The sequence below is a fragment of the Dipodomys merriami genome, unplaced genomic scaffold (genome assembly GCF_024711535.1).
Source record: "Dipodomys merriami isolate MVZ:Mamm:240054 unplaced genomic scaffold, mDipMer1.0.p SCAF_11, whole genome shotgun sequence".
NCBI lineage: Eukaryota > Metazoa > Chordata > Mammalia > Rodentia > Heteromyidae > Dipodomys > Dipodomys merriami.
The window spans coordinates 45,831,905-45,859,236 of record NW_027202382.1 but is presented as its reverse complement, the minus strand read 5'-3'; the positions used below and the strand labels follow the sequence as shown (position 1 = coordinate 45,859,236).

The 27,332-nt window shown below is 58.0% G+C and overlaps 1 protein-coding gene across 9 annotated transcripts in view; it reads right to left on the bottom strand.

Moving 5' to 3' along the window:
- Ntng2 (netrin G2) overlaps window positions 1–27,332 on the bottom strand; it is a 50,088-nt gene that overhangs the window by 12,865 nt on the left and 9,891 nt on the right. For all 9 annotated transcript variants that reach the window (XM_070014891.1, XM_070014894.1, XM_070014896.1 and 6 more), the window contains exon 3: window positions 12,237–12,880. In XM_070014891.1, coding sequence (XP_069870992.1) covers window positions 12,237–12,880 — 644 coding nt within the window. The remainder of the gene's footprint in view (window positions 1–12,236; window positions 12,881–27,332) is intronic.

Genomic DNA, 27,332 nt, shown 5'->3' with positions numbered 1-27,332 from the left:
AGCAGATTGCAGCACGGTGACTGGGAGGGGGCTGTCGGCGCTGGCCTGGCCTGGCCAGCAGAGGTGGGGTGCAGCCCGCCCAGGCCAGGCGGCCAGTCAGCCCTGACCCCGTCCAGATGTCCCTCCCCGCCCTGGCTCTGCTCAGGCCCCATCTGGCCTGGCCCGCCCCTATCTCGCCTCCTAGGGGGCCTTGAGAGGAATCCTGGCCTCACCCTGGTCTTCACAGAGGGAGGGGCTGAGCTGCTGGGTGGGCACAGCCACCGTGGGCCGGGAAGCCGCTCCCAGGCGACAGCAGGTTCACGCTTCCCAACTCGTGTGTGTGTGTGTGTGTGTGTGTGTGTGTGTGTGTGCGCGCGCTCTCTCTTTCCAGACCTCTGCCTAGCACGTGCTCTGACCTTTCTGGCCTCCGGACCTTTGCACATGCCAGTTCCTCTGCGAGGCTCTCCTAAAGCTCCTAAAGGCAAATGTCACTTTTTTTTGTACTGGAATTTGAACTCAGAGCCTCGCACTTGCCAGTCAAGCACTCTGACTGTAGAGCCACTATCAGATGGGGAAACTGAGTCCTTGGAAGGATTGCCTGAGGTCCATAGAGGGAGAGACCAGGTGCCCTCCTGGTGGCAGGTCTGTGCCCAGGCCTGTGGGTGGGGCTTCAGCAGCTGGCTCCGCCCCCACCAGCTGCTCGGGTCTTAGCGACCTGTCAGAGGCTCTGAGCCATAATCCTGCTTAAGCCCAAGGCCTCCTGGAAGGTGGGTGGGGGAGGTGCGCCCGGTGGCGGGGCTGGGGGACAAAGGCCAAACACACAGCGTGCGCCCACGCGGCTGCAGGGGGGGGGGGCTAATCCTGATTATCTTTCCTGAGCACGGGCAGTGCTGGTCCTGTCCATCTGTCTCACGGGCCTGGCACACACTGACTCACTGTGTGTCCTTAGCACAGCCTCTGATCTTCCCTTGGCCTCAGTTTCCCCACCTGCAGTGGCACAGCCCACTCAGGTACTGGGAAGATCCGCGGGGCCACGTCTACCAAGTGAGGAAACCTCTGTGTAGCTTCCTGTGCTGGCGCACTGAGCTCTGACGCTGAATCTGAGACTCACCAGGCTCACCAGGAAACCTGACTGCTGCCCTGTGCAAAGACCCCAGCGCTTCACAGTACTGAAAACCTACCCCTCCCAGGCACAGAGAGGTCAAGGAAGCTGCCCAAGACCACTCAGCAAACCCCACCGGAGGAAGCATCTCTAGCAGGACAGAAACCTCAAGTCAGTATATCGCTGGCCAGACAGGAGCTTCCAGAAAGGACAACCTTCCCCAATCCCCAGACACCGAGGCCTTCCTCAATTCCCAGCCCCACCCCCATGCCAGAAGGCTGTGTGTGTGTGTGTGTGTGAAGTAAATGCAATGAATAAGCAAGCATGTATAAATAATTCACTGGCTCCCCAGGGATGGAGGGGGCTGTACCATCAACAAAAGCCCTGGCTACCCACAAGGCCGAGCGCCCCTGGGTCACAGGTGGAGGGAGAGGCTGCCTGGGTCTCAGCGTGGAACAAGAGGCCCGGCCTCAGCCCCAGGCAGCTCTGAAGGAAGGGGTCCCCTCGCCTGTGTGCCCCCCATGCTGGTGGCTGGCTGCGTCCGGGCCTGCGTGGAGACTCAGGGTCCGGGTGGCTCAGTTCTGAGTCCCCCCCCCAGTCCTGCATCCATGGGATTGGTTTTCTCAAGGCACTGGTCGCTAAACTTGACCTTGAGAACCACCAGGCTCACCAGAAAACCGGGGCCTGGCTGCCTGACCCCGCCAGCCGTGGGCTCATCCATCAGAAAGCATTACTGAATCCTGAAGGGACATCACCAGCCTCGGGGCCTGGCCTGTGCCCGGCCACTCCCGCCCCCGGACCTGCCCCCTCCTCCCTGCGGAATGCCGGGGTCCTAACACTTCAGACAGCAGCAGGAGGATTCACTGGGGACAGAGTGTGTGTGTGTGTGTGTGTCTGTGCGCACACGTGTGCATACACACCCACACACAGCGCTGACTGCCCCTGCTCAGGACTGGGGAGGTGGCCTTGAACCATCCTTTCTCTGGGCCTCAGACAGTCTCCAGTCCTAAAAGGGACCGAAACCAGATCCTAGAGTCCACCCTTGCCGCTCAGCGTCTCCCCTGCCCACCCTTCCCCCCTCCCCCCCTGCACCTAATGCTGGCACGTGGGAGACGCTCAATGTCTTCCGAGGGGAGGGAGGAGGAAGAGGAAGGGGGGAAAGGAGGGTAAGGAGGGTGGGAGAGGGGAGGGCCCGGCCCAGTTCCCCCAGCCTTGCTGACACCCTGCCCCTGCAGCTGCTGAAGCTGCCGGGCTGGCCTCCAGGTCCCCGTGTGCAGGGGCTGTCCATCCACCTCCTGTCTTTATGACCACCACACTTAGCTGCAGGCTGGGTGTGGTGGTGTGTACCTGTAGCTCCAGCTAGTTGGGAGGCTGAAGTAGAAACATCTGAGCCCTGGAGTCCAAGGCTAGCCTTGAGACTTCCATCTTTCCTTCTTTTCTTTCCTTCCTTTCTTTCCCCCCCTCCCCCTCTGTCATGGGGCTTGAACTCTGGGCCTGGGCGCTGTCCCTTAGCTCTTCAGCTCAAGGTGAGTGCTCTACCACTTGAGCCACAACACCACTTCCAGTTTTCTGAGTGGTTTATTGGAGATAAGAGTCTCATGGACTTTCCTGCCCAGGCTGGCTTTGAACAGCGATCCTCAGATCTCAGCCTCCTGAGTAGCTAGGATGACAAGCGTGAGCCACCAGCACCAGCTGAGACCTCCATCTGTAATCATAGCTGCTTGGGATTAAACACGTGTAATCCTAGCTACTTGGGAGGCAGAGCTCTGGAGGATCACTTTTCCAGGCCAGTTAGGACACAAAAATTGAGAGGCCATCTCAACCCATTTACCACGGCTGAGCAGGGCTCCCAGCCGCAAGCAGGGGGGCAGCTGTGGGGGTGGGGTGAGGGCAGTCAAGACTGAAAACTAAGGGTCGTGGAAAGGGCTGGGCCCGGCCCCAGTGGTACAGAATGGTACAGAATGAGTCTAGACAAATGAGGAATGCTGAGTGAGCACAGGCCGGGCCCAGGAGACGCGGTGCTGTCTGCCTGGGACTCACACCTGAGCCCGCCCCTGCGGCCCGCCCCCCTCCTAACCACCACGTGGCCCAGACCCACCTCCTCCTGACCTCTGACCCCGGGGGGCCTGGCCCGGGCACCCCACTCCCCTTCTGGAAGCCCCGTCCTCCCCTGGCCCTGCCTAGGCACAGGCCGCAGGCGGCGGGCCGTCTGCTTGTCTAAGATATTCCTTTTTCTAGACTTGGCATGTCCCTAATGAGTCCCGGGAGACGGCCGCTGTCCCCAGCCGGTGCCAGGCCCGCTGCAGACACGCTGCGTCCTCAGGAAGTGTGGCAGGACCAGTTGGGGGGCTGACAGCCACACCAAGGACTTTGGAGATGACACCAGCCCGTGCCAGACCCCCACACGCTGCCCGGCGGGGAGGGCACGGCGTGCCCAGGAGCGGCAGCGCGGGCGCCATCTGGATGCAGGCCTGGCACCGTCAAGCCCCGAAAATCGTGAGCTGGGCGTCCCCTCCTCCCAGAGGGGGGGGTCTGGAATGTGGGTCAGCCAGGGACTGGTGACGTCACCCCATCCCCAGAGGGAAGGGCCAGGCTGCAGGGAGCCCGGGCAGAGGAGGGGCACTGCGGAGGAGGGGCACTGCGGGGCCAGGCGGGGTGGAGGGGGGTCCCCCAAAGGCCCAGCCCCACTGGGACTTGCAGCATCGCTCCAAAATGGGGTGCAAGGCTGGGCTGGCCAGGCACTCTGGCAGAGCAGCTCCTTTCGGAGCCTGGGGTTCTCAGGAACGGCTCCACGGCCTACCCAACTCTCCACCAAGCGGCCATCTGTCCGCAGGGAGGACCGGGGAGGCGCTGGGGCTGCAGCCGAGTGACACCTTGGAGAGGAACGCCAGGAGCAGACACTGTTTTATTTTAGCGATGGTCCTAGGGCTTGAACGTAGGGCCTGGGTGCTGTTCCTGAGCTTTGTTCTCAAGGCTGGTACTCTGCCACTTGAGCCACAGCTCTGTTTCCAGTTTTGTTTTGTCCTGGTTAACTGGAGATAAGTCTACGGACTTTCCTGCTGGGGCTGGCTTCCAACGGTGATCCTCAGACCTCAGCCTCTGGAGCAGCTGGGACGACAGGTGTGAGCCACGGCGCCCACTTTAAAGGGACTGCCGTGCAGAGGCCGTCTGCCTCTTGCAGGCAGAGCGCTCGCACTTATGTGAAGACTCTTCTGTAGTTTTAGGGGACACTCCCGGCTGGGAAGCCACCCCAAGTGCTGTGCTGGCACACGGAGGGGTGGCTCTGAGGGGTCAGGGCAGGGGTCACCCCGGGCACCTCTTTCTGGTGGGGCGTTCCCGAGTCCGCAGGCAGGAATGACATGGCTGGGTACAGGGCTGGACACTCTGGGGCGGGGTGGCCCTGGGATGTCTCCCCCATAGCGAGGGGGTGGCCATGGTCCAGGGGTGCACACACTCCAAACTGTCTTCTCCTCCAGAGGCAAGCCTGCCGTCCTAGCCCAAATCCAGCTTCGGGCAGCCAGCCACGTGGGCTGTGTGGGTGCCGGGGAGGCCACATCCTTGGGGAGTTGGGGTTGGGGTGCAGGGGAGCATGAACAGATCAACAGTCGTGAAAGCAAGAAGGAGTCGGGAGGGAAGTGGCTGAGGGGGCGGGGAGGACGTGGTAGAGGGCGGGGCATCGGAGGCTAGAGAGCTTGACCCTGATTGGGCCCAATGGCTGCAAATCAAGGCTGGGGGCGGGAGCTGCGTCACTGTACTCTGCTATGGCAGTGTGGAGCAATGCCGGCAATTGAGTTCACTGGCTAAATCAAATCTGGACTTGTGTGCAAAGTCTTTATATTAAGTGCCTCGTGCCCGGCCTGAAATCCTGTTACCTGCTTCGCAGCCTCCGGCAGCCTCCCAGCGCATAGCAGGGGCTGGCGGGGGGCAGCTGTGGCTTGGTTGTGGGCTCGGGGCGCCATGCTGGGGGGCACCCAGGCCTGGCCGGGCAGGCTGGCCGCTCAAGATGGGTTCCTTCCTTGCTGCAAGTTCTGAGGATCCCCAAGGAGGGTGGGTCTCAGGGGAGGTCCCACAGCAGGTCTTGCAGGGGAGCTGGGGGTGGTGCGGAGGGGTGGGGCTCACACTGGAGTTGGTGCGCCCCTCCCACCTGCGTCTCTGCCTCCTGGTCAGCTCCCATTGGTGATTCTTTACAGTCTTGGGATTTGAACTCGACTTCTTCAACTTGCCGGGCAGGTGTTCTACCACTTGAGCCACACCCAATCCCTTCTTGCTTTTGTCATTTTCTTTTTAAAAGTAAGATCTCCAGAGACCACAGAACTCCTACTTACAGCAACCTGTGTAGCTGGGGTTCTAGCAGTGAGCCACTGTGTCCTGGTTTTTTTTTTATTGAGAAAGGGGTCAGCACCAGCTCTTTCTGCTGGGATGGCCTTTGATCATGATCCTCCTGATGTCTACCTCTTCAGTAGCCAGGATTATAAGTGTGCGCCACTGCATTTGGCCCCAGTTCCTATTTCCCAGTCCTTTTCTTCACTGGGAGCTGTCCACTTATTAAGACTGATTTGGCTGTGTAAGTTCATTTGTTCATGAACGAGTAAGCGAGCGAGCAGAGGAGTGAGTGGGCCGCCTGTGGCTGCGTGCCGTACGTATACTATGATGTGAACCGGCCCGGCAGCGTCCATGCACATCTGGTGTGCAGAGACAGGTGTGCCCAGGAATGTAGCTACCACAGTATGACCAGGCCGGGGAAAAGGGTGGAAGGAGGCGGTGCGGGGCTGGACCTCTGTGAGCCCCCAGAGGCCGGGGGCTGGGGGACCCTGCAGAAGGAACAGAGTGGATCTGGCCCAAGGAACCCTGCATTGGGGGTGTCTGGTCCCCGGGCGGGGGGCAGCAGGGGAGGGGGCGGGGAAGCCTGTGGTCCCCAGGCTGGGTCTGCGTGGGGAGGAGGGGAAGCACCCTGCGGGGGGCACCCCCCTCCTCTGTGGGTGGGGGGGGGCAGCTGGGCCCCGTCTACTCAGGCCGGGAGTGGGATGGAGGCATGGCGAGGAGCCCAGAGAGATGCAGCCTTCCCTCCCGACTGGGAAGAGGCCTGTGGAGGCCAGCTGCAGGGGGAGCCCCAAAGGGGGGAAGCCCCAAAGGGAGGTGAGCCCAAGAACTCCTAAGGCCGGAGTCTCCCCCTGACCCCTGTTGACCCCTGCCGGGAGGCTGTCATCCTAGGGAACAGTGTGGAGGTGGGGTGTGGGGTTCGGTGCTGGTGAAAGGGTGTGTGTGTTTGAGCGTGTGTGGGGGCTGGAGCAGGTAGACTGTCTACGGCTATAAAAACGTGCCAAGGCTCACGTCTATAACCCCAGCCACTGCGGAGGCTGAGTGCGCGAGGATCGGCTGGAGTCCAGCCCTGGGCAGAAGCATTCCCAATACCCTATCTTGTAAATAAACAGCAAAAACCAGGGCTGGAGGTATGGCTCAAGTTTTAGAGCACCAGCCTGGCTTCAGAAAAACCTGCTGGGGCCCCCTCTGCTGGGGGTGGGGGGCTGGAACAGACCTCTGCCCCCCACTTCCGCCCGCGTGCTCGCCCGCCCCTGGGCTGCCCCCCTCCAGCCAGCCCCGCAGGCCCAGGCCTCCATCATTAGCCCAGTGTTGGCTGATAAGACCTCAAAAGTCACGGGTCTGGGCACAGTGGGGTGCTGCTGCTCGAGCCCCTGGTTACATCAAATAGGAGAATGAGGCTCTCCTTTGAGCAGGGGTCCGGAGCCCAGCAACCACTCCCCACAGGGACCCTGGGCTCCCTGGGCTCAGCCCTGACTGGGGCAGCCAGCTGGAGCAAGCCAGCGAGGCTCGCAGGATCCCACTGTGCAGAAGGGGAAACTGAGGCACACCCTAAAGTAGAAAGCTCCTTTCTTTGGGGCTGCAGTGCTGGCATCGCATCTGACTCTCGACAAAGAACCACCCAGAGCCAGGAGGACAGCTCCCCGCACTTGCCAGGATGGAGGCGGAGCCTCCAGAAGGTGCTAGAAACGGCAAGTCTGACTTAAATATGGAATCAATCCGCCTTGCCTCTGCACGCACCACAGCGGGATCCCCGTCTGCTCACGCGCCTGTTCCTTCACCACGGCCCACACACGTGGTCTGCCCACCCCTCGCTCGTCCCTGCCTTCCCCCCCCCCCCCACGGAGGCCCATCCACCCCAGGTCACCGTTGGCTTGGGCCCCAGCTCATGGTTATCTGGTTGGATCCTTCCCTACACGCACCCTAGGGGCGCCTGGCTGGGGCGGGCTTGTCGCGGGCACCTGTCACAGCTCCACTCAGGCCCAGCCTGGCCTGAGGACAGAAGCTCGTGTGGAAGTGGAGTCTTCAGGGATATGATTAAAATCTGAGCCAAGATGAAGCCATGCAGGAGCAGAGCAGGCTCTAAACCCAACACAGACACAGTCCTTACAAGAAGAAAGGACGCGGGAGAGCCTGTAACACCTTGATATCAAACTTGGGGCCCCAGAACTGTGGGGTGCAAAATTCTGGCTGGAGCACATGTGAGTTGTGGCTAGGACCAGGACAGGAGAGAGAGAGGAGAGAGAGGAGAGAGAGGGAGAGAGAGAGGGAGAGAGAGAGAGAGAGAGTGTGTGTGTGTGTGTGTTAGAGAGAGAGAGAGAGAGAGAGAGAGAGAGAGAGAGAGAGTGTGTGTGTGTGTGTGTGTGTGTGTGTGTGTGTGTGTGTGTGTGTGTGTGTGTGTGTGTGTGTGTGTGTGTGTGTGTGTGTGTGTGTGTGTGTGTGTGTGTGTGTGTGTGTGTGTGTGTGTGTGTGTTTCTCCAGTCATGGGGCCTGAACTCTGGGCCTGGGCACTATCCCTCAGCTCTTCAGCTCAAGGCTAGCGCTCTACCATGCGAGCCAGAGTGAACTTCCGGCTTTTTCTGCTTATGTGGTGCTGAGGAATGGAACCCAGGGCTTCATGCATGCAAGGCAAGCGCTCTACCACTGAGTAATATTCTACTCTTCATGCAGACCACATTGTATTTATCCCTTCATAGGTCAGTGGCTACACGGGTCCATCTTCCTTTTGCTTTTTTTCTGGATCACACTGCTGTGAATGTGTATGTACCAGTACCAGTATCTATTCAAAGCCTTGGTCTCAATTCTTTCTGTTTTCCTTCTGGCGTGTATATGGCAATACTGGGATTTGAACTCAGCGCTCTAGCTTGCCTTTTGTGCTCACTTGAGCCACAGCTCTACTTCCAGTTTTTTTGTAGCTAAAGAGTCTCATAGACCTTCATCTCAGCCTCATGAGTGACAAAGAATTCAGGCCACCTGCACAGGGCTCCACTTGCCTTTTCTTTTTCTTTCTTTTTTTTTGGGTCCAGTTGTGGGGCCTGAACTCTGGGCCTGGGCGCTGTCTCTCAGCTCTTCAGCTCAAGGCTAGTGTTCTACCACTTGAGCCACAGCGCCACTACCTGTGGCCTGTGGCCTCAGGCATGCAAGGCAAGTGCTCTACCACTGAGCCACCTTCCCAGCCCCCATCCACTCACCTTTTCTAAGAACCTCTTCCCTGATCTTGGCAGCCCTGACCTCCGGCAGCCCTGCTTGCCCCCTCTCTTCTCCCCTCCCCTGTCCTGCCATCCAAGCTGAGGACAGGGCTGCCCTTCTCACGGGATGATCACCACGAGATGCTGATGTTGGGACTACATCTCCATTTTACAGATGGGGAAACTGAGGCTCAGAGTGGTCACAGCCACACTGCAGCTCCCCTGGTGATTGTCACCACCCCGGATCACTTGGAGAGGGTTTTCTGTACTTCTTCAGGCCATGGTTGTTTAGAGTGTGGGCGGGGGGGCTGGCTCACTCTCGGGAGCCCCTAGGGAGTAGGTCAGGTGTGTTCTCCTGCTCCTTGGGCCCATTCTGTTCCTTTTCCAACTTAGACACTGCCAGGCTTTTCAAAGGAAAAAACCTAGCTCCACTCTCTCCCCACCTTTCAGAAATGCCCCCTGGGCAGGGCCCGGGAAGTGCTGGTGGCTGGGTTTTTCTCTGTGCTGCCTTTGACTCCCCCAACCCCAGGAGGGCAGTGCTTTAACTCTGTCCCATCCCATCCCCAGACTGTCCTTGTACCTCCATTGTACTAGTTCCTCATCCTCCAGGATGAGCCGCTCTAGGCCCCTCCCTGCCTCCTCCTGCCCCCCACCCCAAGCTGGAACAGCTGACATGTGACAGAATAGGAAGCAGTACCTTTAAATCAAATGCATTTGGATGGCGGCAGGGAGGCCTTGGAACACACATTGCTTGCGTGTGGGAGGGCTGGAGACAGTGGGGATGAGGGCTAAGATGTCTGGGGGGCCTGCACCTCGCCAGAGAAAGCTCACTGTGAAGGTGTGTGTGGGTTCCATTGTCCAAACCATGAGGCAGAGGGGAGCACTGGCCCTGCAGCGGAAGTTTCACAGAGCGGAGATCAGGTCTGGCTTGCTCAATGCTACATTCCCCGTTCATGGGATCTTAGACCTTCAATAACCCACTGGGGAACGAAATGACTATTGATTAAACAAGAAATGCATGTGAAGCTTTTAGCACAGTGCCCAATAGGAAATGGACCCGTAGGAACTGCTCCATAAATATTTGCTGTTATGGCTGGCAGGTGGCAGTGGGAGGCCCCGTAAGTCTGAGGGAGTCCCAGGAAGGGGTTCAGTCAGAAGAAGTCTCCTGGCCTGAGATTCTCCCAGGGCTCCCCAGACGCCCACTCAGCAGCTTCTGGGCCTTGTCTTTTGGGCAAGACACACTCGTCTTTGCCACGGGGCTTGCCTCGCTGGTTTCTTGGCACAGCTGACCTTTCCCAGGAGAAATTGAAGGAAAAGGGGAGGAAGTCAGCTCTCTGCAGGAACAGGCAGGCAGACCTAATTCATCAATAACCAAGCTGTCGATTTCCTGCCAACCAGCCTCCTAAACAGTACTGGCTCCCCTTGGGAGGGATTGCTGGGCGCCAACGGGACCTTTGGGCCACCTAGCAGGGACAACCTGGCCACCTCCCCAAGGGAGATGTGGGCTCCAGACAGCCCCGCTCTTTGCCATCTACCTGGAAGGGGTGCTGAGGGTTGGGCTGGAGTCCTAGATCAGCAGAGACCACTGTCACCATACTACAGCTGGAGGTGGTCATGGCAGCTGGCCCAGACATTGCCGTGTACCGAGGTAGGCCCCGGACACACCACGAAGATGAGGTGCCAGAACAGCACCCCTGGGAAGGCCCAGGGACCTGGTTCCCGCCCCTAAGCTGGGTGTGAATGCGAGGGCTGAGGTGACACAGAGGTGACATCTTCCACAATCCTGCTCATATACCAGGTGGCTTCTAAGACATTCCCTCCTGGTCCGGAGAGGGTGAGAACTCACAGCTGTGCAAACCACGGGCCTGATATATGTCAACGCTTCACCTCTGCCAGCCTTAGCTTGATTCAACTTCCTGTATGCCTCCCCTTTGCCTCCATCCACCGGCAGTGTGAAATACCAGGCAGACTGGGGCTGACGAGGCCCCGCCCACAGAAGGCACGCCCACCCGCAGGCCACACCCACCACCACAATATGAACTCCTGTACCAGGCAAACTCAGGCTAGAACAAAAGGCCCCGCCCACGACCCCGCCCACACAGGCCCCGCCCACCGCAGGCCCCGCCCACCACCGCTCCAATCAGCGGGAGCCAGGGACGTCCAGCTTTCCCCACCGCCTTTTCCCAATGCCCAAACCAGAGCTGTAGAACTACACACGTGCAGCACACTGCTTTTCCCACTCATCAGGAAACACTCGGAGCCTGCTGTGGAAAGACACCCAGGGCATGTTGTTGCGGCCCGGGTCTGGGTGCGGCTTCTGCCTGTACCTCCGTGGGTCTCAACTGTCCCCTCCGCCTGGGCGGCCCTGGCTGTGGCTTTGACGGTACACATATGTACAACCCAATGTTAGTTTTCAAGACACATACTATATACTGGACGCATGCGCATGCTACACTTGAGCGACGCGAACCCCAGTATGATCCAACAAGGAAGGCGGAGTGGGAATCCACTCAACAGATGGCTCTGGATGAGGTCACTGTCCCCACAGACTGGCCCAGTCAAATCTGCCAAATGAGCGGTGACCTGGAAACAGTTCACCACCCGTTATTTAGACAGTTCCTGACAGTCAGAGGCCGCCGCACCCCCTCGGGGTCCTCCAAACACCCTCTCCAGATCACTGTGGCCAAGGTGAAGTTCAGTCCGCAGGCCTGCGGGGCCAAGGCTGCACCTTCCCAAGCACGCTGGCCCTGGCCCAGCTGAGGCAGGTGGCCGGTAGCCTCTAAACTGGGGAGGGTCCTGGCCAGGAAGATCACCTGTTTGGGGCCTTGGGACCCACTATACCGTGATACAATTCATGGAGGGGTTTGGACTCTGTAGTACCAGCTCAGCTCCTGGAGGGTTTGCCATGGGGGCAGGCAGGCAGCCATGCCTACACGATCAACACCCAATAAAAACCCCAGACACTGAGGCTCAGGCAACTGTCCTGGCTGGGTCTCTCTACACGTCAACCATCACTGCCGCCTGCACGCGTCCTCTGTCAGGGACAGCCAGACACTGGTCCCTGGGGTCTCCTGGCCTTCGTCCTGTGGCTTTTGGCCTGCATTCTTTTATTGTAATCAACCTTACATGGTGAGTCTAAGGGCTTTGCCGTGGTTCCCTTTCTAGGGAATCCTTGAGCCAAAAGGTGGACTTGGGGACCCCCGGGCACCAGGGTTGGCGGGATCAGTGGGGAGCCTGGACATAATGAGCTTTGGCCACTCTCCAGACCGCCCTGGGGGACACAGGTGCACCATCACCTCTCCAGTGGGAGTGCCACACAGCGTGTTCACACCGCCCTTGGCCAACACACACAGCCCCTTCAGTGTAGCACCAGGCAACGTTCCAAGCAGGTAACATCCTTAGAACCAGGCCAGGGGCTAGGCAGTGTCCCAGGTACCTGCCAACATCTCAGGAAGGAGGCAATGTCCTCCATGACATACAATATCCTGGGAGCCAGGTGCTGGCTCAGCCATCAGGCGACATCCAAGGCAGCAGTAGCACCCTCCGCTACCAACCAGGTGACACCCAGGCCCCCGGTGGCGCCCCAGGAAGGGGCTCCCATCCCAGGCACGGGGCACACCCACCCCCAGGCCCTGGCCCGGCCTTACCTGCCGATGACCTCGATGTTGGAGATGGCGTAGAAGTACTTGTACAGGTTCTCCCGCTGTACGTAGGTGCCTCCCAGGGCGGGGCGCAGCAGGCGCACGCGCAGGTCGGTGAAGGTGAAGAAGTCCTTGAGACCCTTGGCGCTCTCCATCCGCGTGTACAGGTTGTCCATGTTGCGCAGGTCGGGGCCGGCGAAGATGGCGAAGCGGTCCCTCACCTCGAAGCGCACGTGCTTCTCCTTCTTGGAGCCAGCCCAGCGCGAGTACTCCTCAGTGCAGAGCACGCGGTGCGCGCTGGACGAGGACATGTCCCGGGCCCGGCGCGCCGACATGCCGAAGGCCTCCATGCAGTCCTCTGCGTAGAACTGGTAGGGCTGCCACGTGCGCCCGTTGTCCAACGACTTCTCCAGGACCATGACGGTGGGCCGGCCATACTCGAAGGTCAGCACCACATCGTCCGTGAGCTCCACGCTCTTGTTCCAGGAGAGGGTGATGTTGGCCTCCAGCGGGCTGGGGTAGCGGCTCCAGGTGACGCTCTGCCAGTAGGTGGCCAGGCCCTCCTCCTCCTTGTCCAGCATCAGCCGAGGAGGATGTGCCAGGTCTGGGTTGGAGGCATCACACTCGTTGCTGCACAGGTATGGATTCTCCTGCAGGAGAGGGAGGGGAGGGGTGGGGCTGGTGGAACTCCTGCCCCTGTGCCCCCAAATCTGCCCTGGGTCACCAAGTCCTGTGTCTGGCCATCAGGAAAAGCCCCATCTCGGGGCCGAGGGGACGGGAGGACAGGGTGGAGAGACCACAGGTGCTGGGAACCTAAAACTGCTCAAAGTAATAAAGGCTATTAAATTGAAAACACAACAAATCTCTGTCACTCACAGCCACACGGCGCCCCGGAGTGCTCAGAGGCCTTTTGATGAATATTTCAGGTTGTCTGTTTTGCTCAGACACAAAATAGCTTGGATCTGAGTTTTTTAAATCCTCTTGCTCTCAAATGAGGCATTTGGCTCCCTGGGGGTGGGGCCGGGGCGGACAGAGCGCCACCCCCAGCAGACACGCTGTGGTCAGCCGCTGGCTTTGATCTTCCATGGCAGAGGAGAGGGCCCTGACCACCCAGGGCCCTACGTGGGGAGGATGCCAGGAGAACCCTCCTTGCCCAAAATAGCTCTGTCCTTGGTGCCCCTACAGTGCTGGGCCCATTCCACCCGGCCTAGTCCTGCCAACGTTGTGGCGCAAGGAACTCAACCCTGGGGTCTCACACCTTACTGAGCAGACTGGGGAAACTGAGGCCCAAGACCAGTAGGAAAGGCCCAGGCCTTCTGAGAATGAGAAGTGTTCTGAAGATGAACCGCCTCTTCCCATTTCCCCTCCACTTTCCCTCCTCTTCCCCCTCCACTTCCCCTATTTCCTCTTCCTCTCCCTGCCCCGGCACAGGGGCCCCAGCCTGGCTGGCGCTCACGGGAGGGACAGGCGGAGTCCCTTCCTTACATAGCCACTGGAATCTCTGGGGGGCTCATCCCCCAGCTTGCACTGTGGTCCAGAACAGAGAGGGGCTACGTGGCTGCGTGCGGAAGCCTGGCCTGGCAGGGGGAGGATGCAGCGGCTGGCATGGCAGCTGGGTCTGAGGCTGCGCCGGGCCTGCTGCTGGTGAGAAGGGTGAGCTCCCCTCGATGATGGAATGCGGGCGTCGGTGCCAGTGGGAGGGGATGGGCAGAGAGGTGGGCAGGCAGACACTCAGAGCCCCTGTGCCCAGACTGGGGCTGGGGGACAGTGTCCATCCAGGCCAGGCGCCTCCCCACCCTCTGCTCCTGCTGCCCCGGTGCCTGCTGGGGGCCGAGTTGTGTCCCCCTAACCACCAGTACCTCAGAGGGTGGCCGTGTTTGGAGACAGTCTTCAAGACTCGAGAGGTGACTGGGTGGAATGGGGCCCCTGGTGGGCACACACACTGAGGGCCTCCTCCTCCCCTCCTCCTCCCCCTCCCCTTCTCCTTCTCTCTCTCTCTTCCTCATTCTCCCCTAGCTGGCACCACGTGGCATCACGCTGCCTTGCCTGCCTAGAAAGCTCATGCCAGCCCAGTGCTGGCGCAGTCTCCTTCCCCGCTGCCTCATCCCCCCTCATACTATCAGCGAAAACACTGATAGTAATCTATCTTGTGTGTGCACACACGCACGCATCATGCACACCAGTACTGGGGCTTGAACTCAGGGCCTTGCACACTCACTTGGCTTTTTCTGCTCAACCCTGACACTCTGCTACTTGAGCCACATGTCTGCTTCCTGCTCTTTGCTATTTAGAGATAAGTCTCATGGACTGTGCTGCCCCTCTTGGCCTTGAACTCTGACCCTCAGATCCCAGCCTCCTGAATAGCCAGGATTACAGGTGTGAGCTGTCAGTGCTGGTCATCGTATCTCATCTCAAGTATGGGCAGGCGTGTGAGTATCAGCCCGCGCCTGCCGTACGTCAGTCCCACCCTCTTGGCGGTCCCTGGGGTGGGGGACGGTGGGGTCCCTCAAGCCCCTAGCTGCTCCTGCCTGAAGACTGGCACAGCTGACCATGTGCCAGCCCAGCCCAACCTGCAGAGCCCCCCGGCTCCCTCCCCGGCCCCCCGGGAGCAGATGGTCAGAAATTAATGAATCAGCCTGTGTAGTTCCCAGCCCCACACCGGCTGCTGCGCAGCTTTGCCAGCGAGCACAGAAAATAAATCCCAAGCTGCGGCCAGCGTGACTCTCTCTCTCTCTCTCCGCTGTTTCCTTCTTCCTTCCACCCATCCCCACTCCCAAGCTCTGAGAATCCATTTAACCCTAGGTTCCGGGGAGGGGTCCGTGTGCCTCAACAGCCATTCTCTGTACACAGGCCCAGCCAGTGCACACGCTTGCCTTCCTTGCTCTCCTCCACCAGGGAAAATTTGAGGACTGCGCTGGGGATGGAACCTGGCTCACCCCAAGCCCCCCACCCCCAAATACCACAGCCAAGGACAGCACTGGGTGGGGGGCAGCCTGCATGTCCGCCTCGCCAGGAGGCCGGCCACTGACCGCGACCGCAGCTGAGGACTTGCAGCCACATTGCCACTTTCAGGATGGCACTTGAGCCTTCGTTTTTGGTCAGCACTGGGCTTAGAGCTCAGGGTCTGGAGCTTGCTCAGCTCGCTTGCTCAGCTGGTGTTCTGCCACTTGAGCCACACCTCCAGCCTGGTTGTGCCTGGCTAATTGGAGATGGAGTATTGTGGAGTTTTCTGCCTGGGTTGACCTTGAACTGTGATCCTCCCAGTCTCAGCCTCCTGAGTAGCTAGGATGACAGGTGTAAGCCACCTGCGCCCGGCTTCCCACAGGCAATGTTTACTACTCCCGAAGCAGCCCATTGTCTCTGTAATCATTTCATCAACTGCATACACTTTTCTCCCAAATACCACCGACCACATCATCCCTACAATTCCCAGGAGTCTGTGGAGCCCCAAGTCCTGAGTTAGTCACCTCCTCTCCCCCACCAATTTGAATCTGGAGTCATTGAGCCCTGGCCGTGGGATCTGGAATTCCCTGAATTTCATCTTGGCTCAATCCTTGGAGGCTGGGTGACTTTGAACAAGTCATTTTACTTTTCTGGGCCTCAATTTCCTCCATCCAGCGTCAAGGGAACAATGGGTACGAAATGCCTAGATGTCTGCAAATGATGGCTGTTGTTTGCACACAGCCACCTTCTGACAGACACAGAGGCTAACACCAGCAGGCTCGGAGATGGCACCGATGGCAGCATCGTGGCACAGGCTGCCCCGGTGACCGCTAGCCTTGAAAACACAACCATGCTGCTCCCTGAGCACCACTGACAGCCACTGCTCACTGGGCCGCTCCCAGCAGCCCAGGGGGACGGGAAGGCGCTCTGGCTAGAGGCTCTTCAGAGATGAGAAACTGAGTCCCGCCCGCCTCACATCTCTAGTCCAGACCCTGTGGTACTCAATGTTGGGGAGCCTCGGGAAAGGAAACCCATCCGCTCTGCGCTCTCTGGCCCTGCACACCTCCCCGCCCCAGGCCAGTCTCTGACCAGACACAAGTGGGAAACACCTGGAAGGGAAGAGGATTTATGCTGTGCTGTCCAAACTTGGTCTTGTAAATGCTCTTGCTTGTGTGTTTTTCTCTGCGCAGGGGGTATCGTTGGAGTCGAAGGCCAGGCTGTAAACACCACAGACGAGCTCCAGACAAGAACAGTAATTGAATGGGAGAGGAGGCTGTGGGCAGCGGAGGTAATCGTGCCATGGGGAGGCCTGTGGTCGGAGCCCCAGGCCCCTCAACCAGAGAGCACCTGTGGGGGACTAGAATGGAGGAGGAACAGCCTCATACCAGCTAGGCTGGAAGCCCAAGCCTATAACCCTAGCTGCTTGGGAGGCTGAGAGGTGGGAAACTTAGTTCAAGGCTCAGGCAGGCAAAGCTGGGTGAATCAGCAAAAAAGCAGGAAGTGGAAGTGGGTGAAGAAGGTGAGCAAAAAAGCTAAGGAAGAGCATACTTGAGGCCGAGTTCAAGCCCTAGTACCAGCGAAGGAAGGAAGGAAGGAAGGAAGGAAGGAAGAAGGGACGATGGAAGCAAGCAAGCAAGCAAGCTCAGACCTGGGTTGGGAAAAAACCTCAGTTGCTGTCTAAGCAGAGGGAGGGAGACAGACAGCTTGCAGCTGGCCAGCTGGGCACCAACGGTGCCTATGATCCTAGCTACTCAGGAAGCTGAGATCTGAGGACTGAGGTTCAAAGCCAGCCAGGGCAGACAAAATGCACCAAACTCTTATCTCCAATTAACTAGTGAAAACTAGAACTGGAAACAGGATCTAGGCTGTGAGAGCTGAGGCTGAGTTCAAGGCCCCATGCCAACACCCCAATACACGTGTGTGCGCACACGCACATGTACGCACACAGAGCTGGCCAGAGCAAGTACACAGGCTGTGCAATCGGTCACTGGTGACCAGTGGTCAGCACCAGCCTCCAGCCGTGGCTCCCAGCTCTGGGAGTCTTAAGGGGTCCCTGTCATGCTGCCCTAACCCCCCCCCCCCCCCCCGCCCAGGACGACCGAGGAAATCTTTGTGGAAGGAGTGGGCGCTCACCAGACCGGTGACCACACCCTCCCAAGGTGATTGCAAGAGTCAGAGGTGTCCTCGGGCCAGTGCTTTGCTTAGTATCTGTACAAGATCTTGCAGAGAGAGCTGGGAAGGTGGCTCAGTGGTAGAGTGCTTGCTTCACATACATGAGGCCCTGGGTTCCATTCCTCAGCACCACATAAGCAGAAAAGGCCAGAAGTGGTGTTGTGGTTCAAGTGGTGGAGCTGTAGCCTTGAGCTGAAGAGCCAAGGGACAGCGCCCAGGCCTAGAGTTCAAGCCCCACGATGGACAACAACTAAAAAGACCCTGCAGAGATAACCTCCCCCAGACCCACGAGTGACCCTGCCACTACTTGCTGGCCCTGAAGATGCAAGCCATTTCTTTTTTTTGGTGCCTGTACTGGGACTTGAACTCAGATCCTGGGTGCTATCCCTTTTTACCGCTTGAGCTCTACTTCTGGCTTTTTGGTGGTTAACTGGAGATAAGAGCCTCTTGGATCTGTCTGTCCAGGATGGCTTGGAACCATGATTCTCATATCTCAGCCTCAGGAGGAGCTGGGATTACAGGTATAAGCCACAGGTGCCTGGCCCTCCATCTACATCTTATAAACCAGGTGAACGCGGGCAACTCCCCGAGGTCCCACAGGAAACCCCAACTCTTAGGCAAGTGGGGGAGCTGTGTCCTTCACCCAAAAAGGAAAGGACATGGCCGCCCCCAGCCGTGCCGCTCACCGCAGATGCGGCTCCTCCCGGGAGGCAGACAGCACATCTCCCTGCCACCCGGGCGTGTGGGCAGGCCGGGAACAGTTTAGCAGTGACAGATTTCTTTTGAACCTGTCTGCCGAGTTGTCACCCTCCGGTGGGGAGGGGGAGAGTGGCCGGAGGCAGCTGTGTGTCCAGGTGGGAGGCAGGAGGCAGCCAAAGAGAGGCTAGGGAGTGGGGTGCTAGGGAGGAGGGCGAAGGCAAATCAGCTTCCATTCTTATAAAATTTGGGGGTCTCAGGGAGGAGCCAGGGTGGGAAACAGTGCTCCTTGAACCTTGAAGCATCTCTTCTGGCCCTGGGCAGATGAGTAAATCTATAACTGACCTGGCCAGGACTGGTAGCTCACACCTGTAATGCCAGCTACTCAGGAGGCTGAGACCTGAGCATCAAGGGCCAAAGTCAGCTAGGGCAGGAAAGTCCAAGAGACTCTTAGTTCCAATTAATCACCAAAAAGCTGGAAGTGGTGTTGTAACTAAGTAGTGTCAGCCTTGAGTGAAAAAGGTAAAGGTCAGTACCCAGGCTCTGAGTTCAAGCCCCAGTACAGGCACAAAAACAAGCAAACCAGAATCCTGACACGTGGGCTCGGGGTGTCAGGACTCAGTATTGCTCTTAACATCTCATGCGACCTTGCTGTACCCGTGCCTCACTTTCCCCATTGGTGAACTGATGAGCAAGAGTAGGCTGATCATCCTAAAGTCTTCACAATCTGCTACTGCTCACCCCCAACACCCACTCCGGCAGACGGAAGGACACAGAGGCACCCACTCCCAGCTCCAGGGAGAAAGCTGGGGAGCCAGGGGAATTCTCCCTAACAAATTATTTCCTACTTATTGGTAAGAAAAGTTGCAGCAGGGATAAATTATTAACAAAGCGGAAACAGATTCTGTTCAGGGTGGATTCTAATTCTAGCTGCCCTCTGTGTCTCTCTCTCTCCCGAGCCTGCCTCCCTCCCCCCCCTCTCTCCCTCCCCTCCCCCTTCATGGTTTCATTGATCTCTGGCCCTCTTCCCCCCCACCCCCCCTTTGGAGGCTCTCTGGGCTGGGCAAGGTCACAGCCTCCATTCTGGTGAGTCAGCTCTGCCGGAGGGAGCCTGGCCTACTAGGGGCAGGCTGGCCGCTGACGTCCTCACCCCAACTGGAGCTTCTCAGAAGAACTGTGGGGGTGCCTCCATGGGTCACAGGTCCTCAAGAGTCAGAACTGCCAGGACAAAACTGGGGGGTGGGCGTGGGGGGGAGGGTATTCAAAGCTCTGGCTGGAAGAGCCATCTTCTGTCCAGGAACTTGCTACAAATTATTATTTTTTTCTGGTCGTGGGGCTTGAACTCAGGGCCTGGGCCTTGTCCCTGAGCTTTTTCATCATGGCTAGCACTCTACCAGTTTAAGACACAGCTCCATTTCTGGTTTCTGGTGGTTCACTGGAGATGAGTCTCATGGACTTTCCTGTCTGGGCTGGCTTTGAACCGTGATCCTCAGATCTCAGCCTCCTGAGGAGCTAGGATGACAGGTGTGAGTCAGATACACATGGGCACCAGCCTCAGAAGCTGAGGTACACCTTCATTTGTACATCTCTGGGGACAGGGGCTCACTACCACAAAAAGCTGACAGAGTCGAACTGGATGGTCGTATCCTTCAAGATCTTAGCCTGCCCTGTCCTGTCCTCCCGGCCCCCTTTCTCTTCTATTTTGGTCCTGTTTCCTGTGCCTATACTGTAAACATCTTTTAATCCACTGGGAAAGGAGAGAGGGAAGAGGGACCGGCCCAAACCTGCCCCTTCTCTACTCCAGGAGCTTAGTGGTCTTCAAGGCCTGCGCAGCCGCTGCTCCGGCTTCCCTGGACAGGGCACACCTGTTCCCTGTGCCCTCGCCCTCTGCCCACCCGTCCATACTCCCCACAGCTCCACGCTGTTACTTAATACTTTGAAAATAAATAAATTGAAGGAAGAAGGGCTGGAAGGAGGCATAGGGCAGGGAGGGGAGGAGAGGAAGGGGGGCGGGGCGGGGAGAGGAAGCTTCAGAGCGCCCGGTGAAGTGCATTATTGATTCAGGCCTTAGAAAATGCTTAGAGTGTAGGAAAAGTGGCCTGCTCTTTAAAAGCTAGTGCAAAGCGTAAGCTAGACCCAGGCAGCCTTCCCAAAGAGAGCCTACTCTGCTGACATGAATATTTTATCAGGAGAAGAAAAGTGGCCAGAGGATCCCCGTGCTGGGGTGGGAGCCGGGCCTTGGGGACGGCAGACCCCCCCTGGGATCCCTCGGCCTGTTCAGAGCTCTGGGTCGGTCCATGGACTGGCTTCGGGCTGCTCTGGGCTTTCAGAATAGAACAGAACCTCCAGTCAGGTCCTGACACAGATGGGGGGGGGGGGCAGGACAGGTGAGGGAGCCACCCAGGGCCTCTGTCCACCTCCCAGCCCCTGCCCTGCCCCTGCTCGGGCCACCGCCTGGGCTTCCAGCCTCCAGTCCTCTGAGCCTGCCCCAGGGGCCCTGGGAGGAGGACTACCAGGTCTCAGTGGTCCTAGCCCACCCAGCTCACTCCTTCCCACCTTCCTTTCTCCTCTCTAGTGCCATGGTCTACTCTCTACACCCCAGGCTGAGGTGTCAGGAAGGGGCACCTCTGTTTGGGGGCCCCACCTCCTGGCAGGTGTCTGCTTAGCTTTTTCCTGAGTGGCGGCTCTGGTTAAGGGCAAATCAGTGTGCCCCACACAGGAAGGCAGGACAGAGTCTGCGGTGACCCCCTGCAGCGGGCCCCTCTCCAGGGATGCACAAGTGGGCCTCACACCCAGCGGGCGGGGAACAGTCTCCCGCTGCTGCTCTGGGGGTTCAGAGCGGGCAGAGGAAAGAGTAAGAAGATGCTGGGTGTGCCCCTCACTGGCCACACTGGACAGGCCCGTGCACCTGGACAGGGGCCCTGCTCTGCGGCAACGCCATTGCGGGGCTGGCCGGTGAGGCGTCTCTGACTTGCCTGTTCTATTGCCGATCAGCACCTCTCCAGTCACCTCTAAGCAAGACGCCCCAGGTAAGCAGCCCACAGACCCCAATGTCCATCACAATGCCTGGAAAGGGGCCGTGACAGCTGGGTCTTTTCAGTGAGTGCATGTGTGTGTGTGTGTGTGCGTGCATGTGTGTGTGCGTGTGCGTGTCTGCATGCACGCGGGCGGTTGGACCACATGGAGTTTTTACAAAGCTGGATCCCAGGCCCTGCTCCGAGTCTTCTGTGTGGCCAGGCTGGGGTGTGGCCCAGGCAGGCACTGGGTGCGAAGGGCTCTCACTGTGGGCTGAACGCCCAGGGGTGAAGGGAGGAAGGGGGGGCTCCCACAGCTGCCCACCTGGCCTTTGACAAGCCCATCCTGAGGGCTGGAGGGGAGGACAGGACAGCACCTCCCCGCCCCCTCACCCCGGAGCGATTCTCAGGACCCACGGTCAGGTCAGGTCAGGTCAGGTCAGGTCAGGTCAGGTCAGCATCCCGCCCAGCCACAGCCTTGGGGGCCTGGTGTTCTCACCTGCAGCAAAGGACGAGGTCATGCCCCCACCGTGAAGACAGGAAGCAGTGGGAAAGGGGGGTGATGTCTCCCCACTCCCCCTGGGTTCCTCCCCTTCCTCATCCCTAGTTTCCCACCGACAGCCCAGTTCCAGGCGGACGCTGGGCACCCCCTCCGCACCCCATGCCATCTCTATTTTTAGGTTTATTACTGTCCATCGCTGGTGTGGCCCCCTCCACCCACCCCCCGCAAAGACAGATCAAGTTCCTCCAGGCAAAGCCGGCTGCTTCCAGACAGACAGCACGTAAGCGAATTACCAGACAAGCAGATTAGCAGACTCCATCCTGACTCAAAGGGCAGGGGCAGGAACACACCATGCCACGTCTCCCCAGACAACAGCAAAGGCACCCGCCAGCACACAGGGCCGCACGCGCACATGCACATGCACACATGCACACGCAAGTGCACACACAGATGACGGCCGGCTCTATCAGAAGCTTTCTGAGATGTTCACAGCACCTCACATCAGCTCTGCTGCCCAGTGAGGAGCCCTGATGCTGGGTTTAAGCCCAAGATTCTCTACTTGAACACTGTGTGACCCTGGGTAAGCAGCTTAACTTCTGAGTCTCCCATTCAAAATCAGTATCTAAATAAACTTGACCAACTGAGCGCCAGTGGCTCACACCTATAATCCTAGCAACTCAGGAGGCTGAGATTTGAAGATGGAGGTTGGAAGCCAGCCTGAGCAGAGAAACCTAAGACACACTCATTTCTAGTTAAACACACAACACACACACACACACACACACACACAGAAATGGAGCTGTAGCTCAAGGGTAGAGTGTCAACCTTGGGCAAGAATACTAAGGGAGAGTGCCCAGGCCCTGAGTTCAAGCTCTAGCACTGATCCAAAACAAACAAATGAACAAACTTCAGCATGTGTCTTCTGTGGGCGGTGAGGGTGCTGGCCAGCACACTGGGCTGTCAATGACGTGAGTGGCTGCTCTGCCCAGCAGACGTGGCTGGAGCAGCATCTTGGAGGCAGGGCTGGGTTCAGTGGGGCGTCGGCCACAGAGGCTCCCAGGGGCCTGGGGGATGGCTAGGAAAGGTTCACACCTCTTTGCAATCTTGGTGTGTGTGTATGCAGGGGTGTTATTCTAGGAAGTCCCATGGATTCTCAAAGGGTTCTGAGACCCTTGAAAACCAGGGGCCTCTGCTCTGGGGTGTTGCTGCTGAGATAGGAGTCGGCTGGCCGGCCGTCCTCACACTCCCTCGTCTTCCTGGCTGCCTGGGAGAACACGGCTTCTCCCCCATTTTTCTTTCTTTCTCTCCTTCCATGCGGAGCGTCAGGAACTCAGACGCTCAGAACTCCCTTACTTAGCAGGCAGGGAGGGGAAAAGCCCCCAGGAGCGGCTCAGCCTGCCGCCTGCCGTCCAGCTGTGGCTCAAGGCCGAGCGATACACCTACACTGCTGCCGGCCCCAGCCACGGGCGGCACACCGGTGGGAGCCCGCGGGGTCCCGCAGCGAGGCCTGCCCGGCCTCCTCTTCACCTCCGACCCCACGGCAGGTCTCAGCTGTGGCCGAGGGGCCAAGCTGGGTTCATTTCCTCTTATTTCCCTGGCCGGCACTTAGCGTCAACTCGACAAATGACTGGGTAGCTGGAGGGAGAGGGAGGAGGGCTGGGGAGGCCAAGCAGTCCCCAAAGGGCGGAAGGTAAACCATGTGTGTGGCGAGGGGGGCGGGGGAGTGCCAGAGCTTACGTTCTAGATCTTTCCAGCCTGACATCTGAAGGGCTCCATATACAAAGGGAGGTCAATTCCAACCTACCAGAGGGACCCCTTGGAAGCCACCTGTGACTGACCGGACAGCTGCTCAGACACCTGCTACACAACAGTGGCCTTCAAGTCCCGCTTGGCTGTGCAGCCTTGACCAAGAATCCTCAGCCCCCCCCCTCCCCTGAGCCTTCTTTCCTCTTCTGGACTCTAGGGTTGCTTATCTCAGTCCTGTAAAGCTATGCATACTAAATGTGTTTCACAGCTAAGTACAGTAGCTCAAGCCAATACTACTTGGGAGGCGGAAATGGAGAGGATCATGGTTTGAGGCCAGCCAAGACCTCATAGTTCAGGAGGCTCCATGTCGGCCGGTGGCTGGGTGCAGTGGTGGGCCAGCCCCAGTGATGTAGGGAGGCATAAACAGGAGGATCGCAGCCCCCGCTGGCCTGCGCATCACACTAGCACCTGTGCCAAAAATAACCAGTGCCGGGCTGGGAAGGTGGCTTAATGGTAGAGTGCTTGCCTTGCATGCTTGAGGCCCTGGGATCGATTCCTCAGCACCACATCAGCAGAAAAAGCTGCAAGTGGCACTGTGGCTCACGTGGTAGAGTGCTAGCTTTGAGCTGAAGAGCTGAGGGGTGGTGCCCAGGCCCAGGGTTCAAGCCCCAGGACTAGCAAAAACAAAACAAAAAATAACCAGTGCCAAAGGGGCTGGAGATGTGGCTCAAGGGGTAGAGCACTGGCCTGGCAAGCCCAAGGCTCGGAGTTCAAATCTCAGTCCTGCCCAAACATGAGTACGAGTACATGGTAAAGGGGTGCGTGACACCGCCCCCCAGCTCCAACTGCAGGAAACTCCTGGGCAGCCCCAACCGTGAGCCCTGACAGGGCAGTGTCGGCCGATGTTCCCCCCACCTTGCCATGCCCCCGCCTGACACCTCTGGACCAGTCCACAGGGGAGACACAGCACGGCAGGCAGAGGGCTGCCTGGGGTCGCCCGGTCCCCCCAACCCCCACCCCCGCTGGCAAGGCCAGCTCAGAGCAGTGTGTGTGGTGACAGTGTGTGGCGCACCCACACTGGCCAACCCCACACGTCAGCGCGCCACGCCTGCGGGATCCCCCCCCCCGAATTTCCACCCAACTTACAGAATTGTAACCTCTCTGTACTTCTACCCAATAATTTTTTTTTTTTGGTTCCGGTCGTGGGGCCTGAACTCTGGGCCTGGGCGCTGTCCCTCAGCTCTTCAGCTCAAGGCTAGCGCTCTACCACTTGAGCCACAGCGCCACTTCCAGCTTTTTCTTTTTGCTTATGTGGTGCTGAGGAATCGAACCCAGAGCCTCAGACATGCAAGGCAAGCGCTCTACCACTGAGCCACCTTCCCAGCCCCTACCCAATAATTTTTATTTTATTTTATTTATTTATTTTTAATTTTTTGGGTCCGGTCGTGGGGCCTGAACTCTGAGCCTGGGCGCTGTCCCTCAGCTCTTCAGCTCAAGACTAGTGCTCTACCACTTGAGCCACAGCGCCACTTCCAGCTTTTTTCTTATGTGGTGCTGAGGAATCGAACCCAGGGCCTCGAGCATGCAAGGCAAGTGCTCTACCACTGAGCCACCTTCCCAGCTCCCCTACCCAATAATTTTTTAAAGAAGTGAATTTCCACTCACGGCTGGCGCTTTACCACTTGGTCCACAGCTCTACTTCTGGTTTTTTGGTGGCTAAGTGGAGGTAAGGGTCTCTAGGTCTTTCTTGTGTGGGCTGCCTGTGCACCTTGGCCCTCAGATCTCAGTCTCCTGAGTAGGGAGGATTATAGGCATGAGCCACTGCACCTGACCTTCCCTTTTTTTTCCCCAGTGCAGCCTCTGGTGAGCAGGGCCAGCATGCATGATACCACCACCAGCCCCCGCCGCTGCATGGGGAGCCCATGGCCGGGGTGAAGCCGCCCTAGGTCCTCTGTCCTCCCGCTAGGTACTCAGTTTCCCCATAGGTAATGAGGGACTTGGACTCCATCAGGAGCCTAGGAGTTCCTGGGGGAGGGGCTAAGAGTGGGGTCAGAGGTCGGCAGCAGCCAGGTTCCAGGGGCCCAAGCCCCACCTGAGCTGTTGGAGCCACCGTGGTAGACTTAGATATACAATCCTTAAGACTCCTCCTAAGCTGGTGCTATTTAAGAAGGAGCATTTATTTAGCACCTACTGTATGTGGGGAGCGAGGTGTGGATGCCTGTGCCCAGCTGAGCAGAGAGGAAAGGAGCAGAAAACATGGCTGCAGAGCAAAGGAAGCCACAGCTCCCCTCTGATGAGCTGCCTCTGAGAACGGAGTCAACATCCCGGCGGAAGCCCAGGTTAGGGAAAGGAGAAGCAGGTGTGTGTGTGTGGGGGGGGTTATGCATGTGTGCACACAGGCTTCCTCCTACTCAGGCCTCACTGTGGCACACCTGCCACACGCCTGAGACCCAAGCCTGAGCCTCGATGGCCCCTCGGCACTGGAGTCTCAGTTTCCTCCTCTGTAAAATGGGTATGCAGGGTAGGAGTGGTCTCTGCAGGAGGGTATTTGAGACAGTTGGTGGTGCACTGCACAGACAGCTGGGGCTTCCCTGGGGGAGAGCTGAGAACCCAGAGCAAACTCCTTATTCATGGTCAAGTGATTTCAACAAGGACACCAGGAGCAGGAGCGCAGGATGGGGGAAGAGGCCTCATCAAGAAATGCGTCCCCCCTCCTCCCATGATGTCCCCGGGGTGCTGCCCCTGGGGCCTCAGACGCCCACTGGCCATATGGAGAACGTGCGGACCCTTGGCTTACACCATACATGGAAATCAGCTCTGCATGAATCAGAGACCTGTGCAGAAGAGCCGTAACTCTGGAAGTCTGAGGAGAAAACACACGAGTGGCTGTACACAGCCTCGGACCCACACAGTCTCTAGAGCTGACATCTAGAGCACAGGTGGCAAAAGGGGAGCAGTAGTCAACCCGGACTTCATTAAAACTAAAATACTGTGCATCAAAGGATGCAATCCATGGAGCGGAAAGGCAACCCACAGAATGAAATACCTTCAAATAGGTAAGTAAGATCTGGAATATGAAAAGAACACATGCAGCTCCACAAGAGGACAGCCCAAGTGCATGATGGGCCAAAGACCCGGATCCGTGGCCAATGGGCACAGGAGGAGCTGCTCATGGGGGAAATGCAAGTCAAGACTGTGAGGAGATACTACCCCCCCCCACTCTAGACGGCTCCATTTACATGAAATGTCCAGAGTGGGTAATAGACAGGAAGTTGAGGAGCGATTATAAGGCCTGGCAGGCTGACAGGGGCCGGTGCTTAGTTGGTATGGGGTTTCCTTATGGGGTAAGGAAGGGTGTTAAGAGGAGACAAAGGGGATTGTCATACAACGTGATGAATGTGTGAAATGCCCTTGAACTGTTTTAAATGGTTAAAAAGGGGAAATCTGATGTTTATTTCATCATACTATATTTCTTCTTTTTCTGTTTTGCATTGTGCCAGTAATGGGGCTTGTACTCAGGGCCTTGCATTCTTGCCTGGTTGGTGCACTACCACTTAAGCCACAGCTCCGCTGCCAGCTTTCTGCTGGTTAACTGGAGAAAAGAGTCTCACAGATATTCCTACCTGGACTGGCTTCTAATCACGATCCTCAGATCTCAGCCTCCTGAGAAGCTACAGGCCTGAACCACTAGTGCCCAACTATACTAAACAAAAAATCAAAGGGGTTAATTTTAAGTGATGTCACCTTGACCTGGATTGCAAATGAAAATAAAATCTTGTAAACAGTGCTCAGGGCCTGGACAGGGTGGGTCCCACACTGGCAGCCTCCATTCAAACCAGCCTCCAGCTCTGCATGTTACCTCAGGCTCTTAGGATCTATCTACACACACACACACACACACACACACACACACACACACACACACACACACACACACACACACACACACACACACACACACACACACACACACACACACACACACACACACACACACACACACACACACACACACACACACACTCTCTC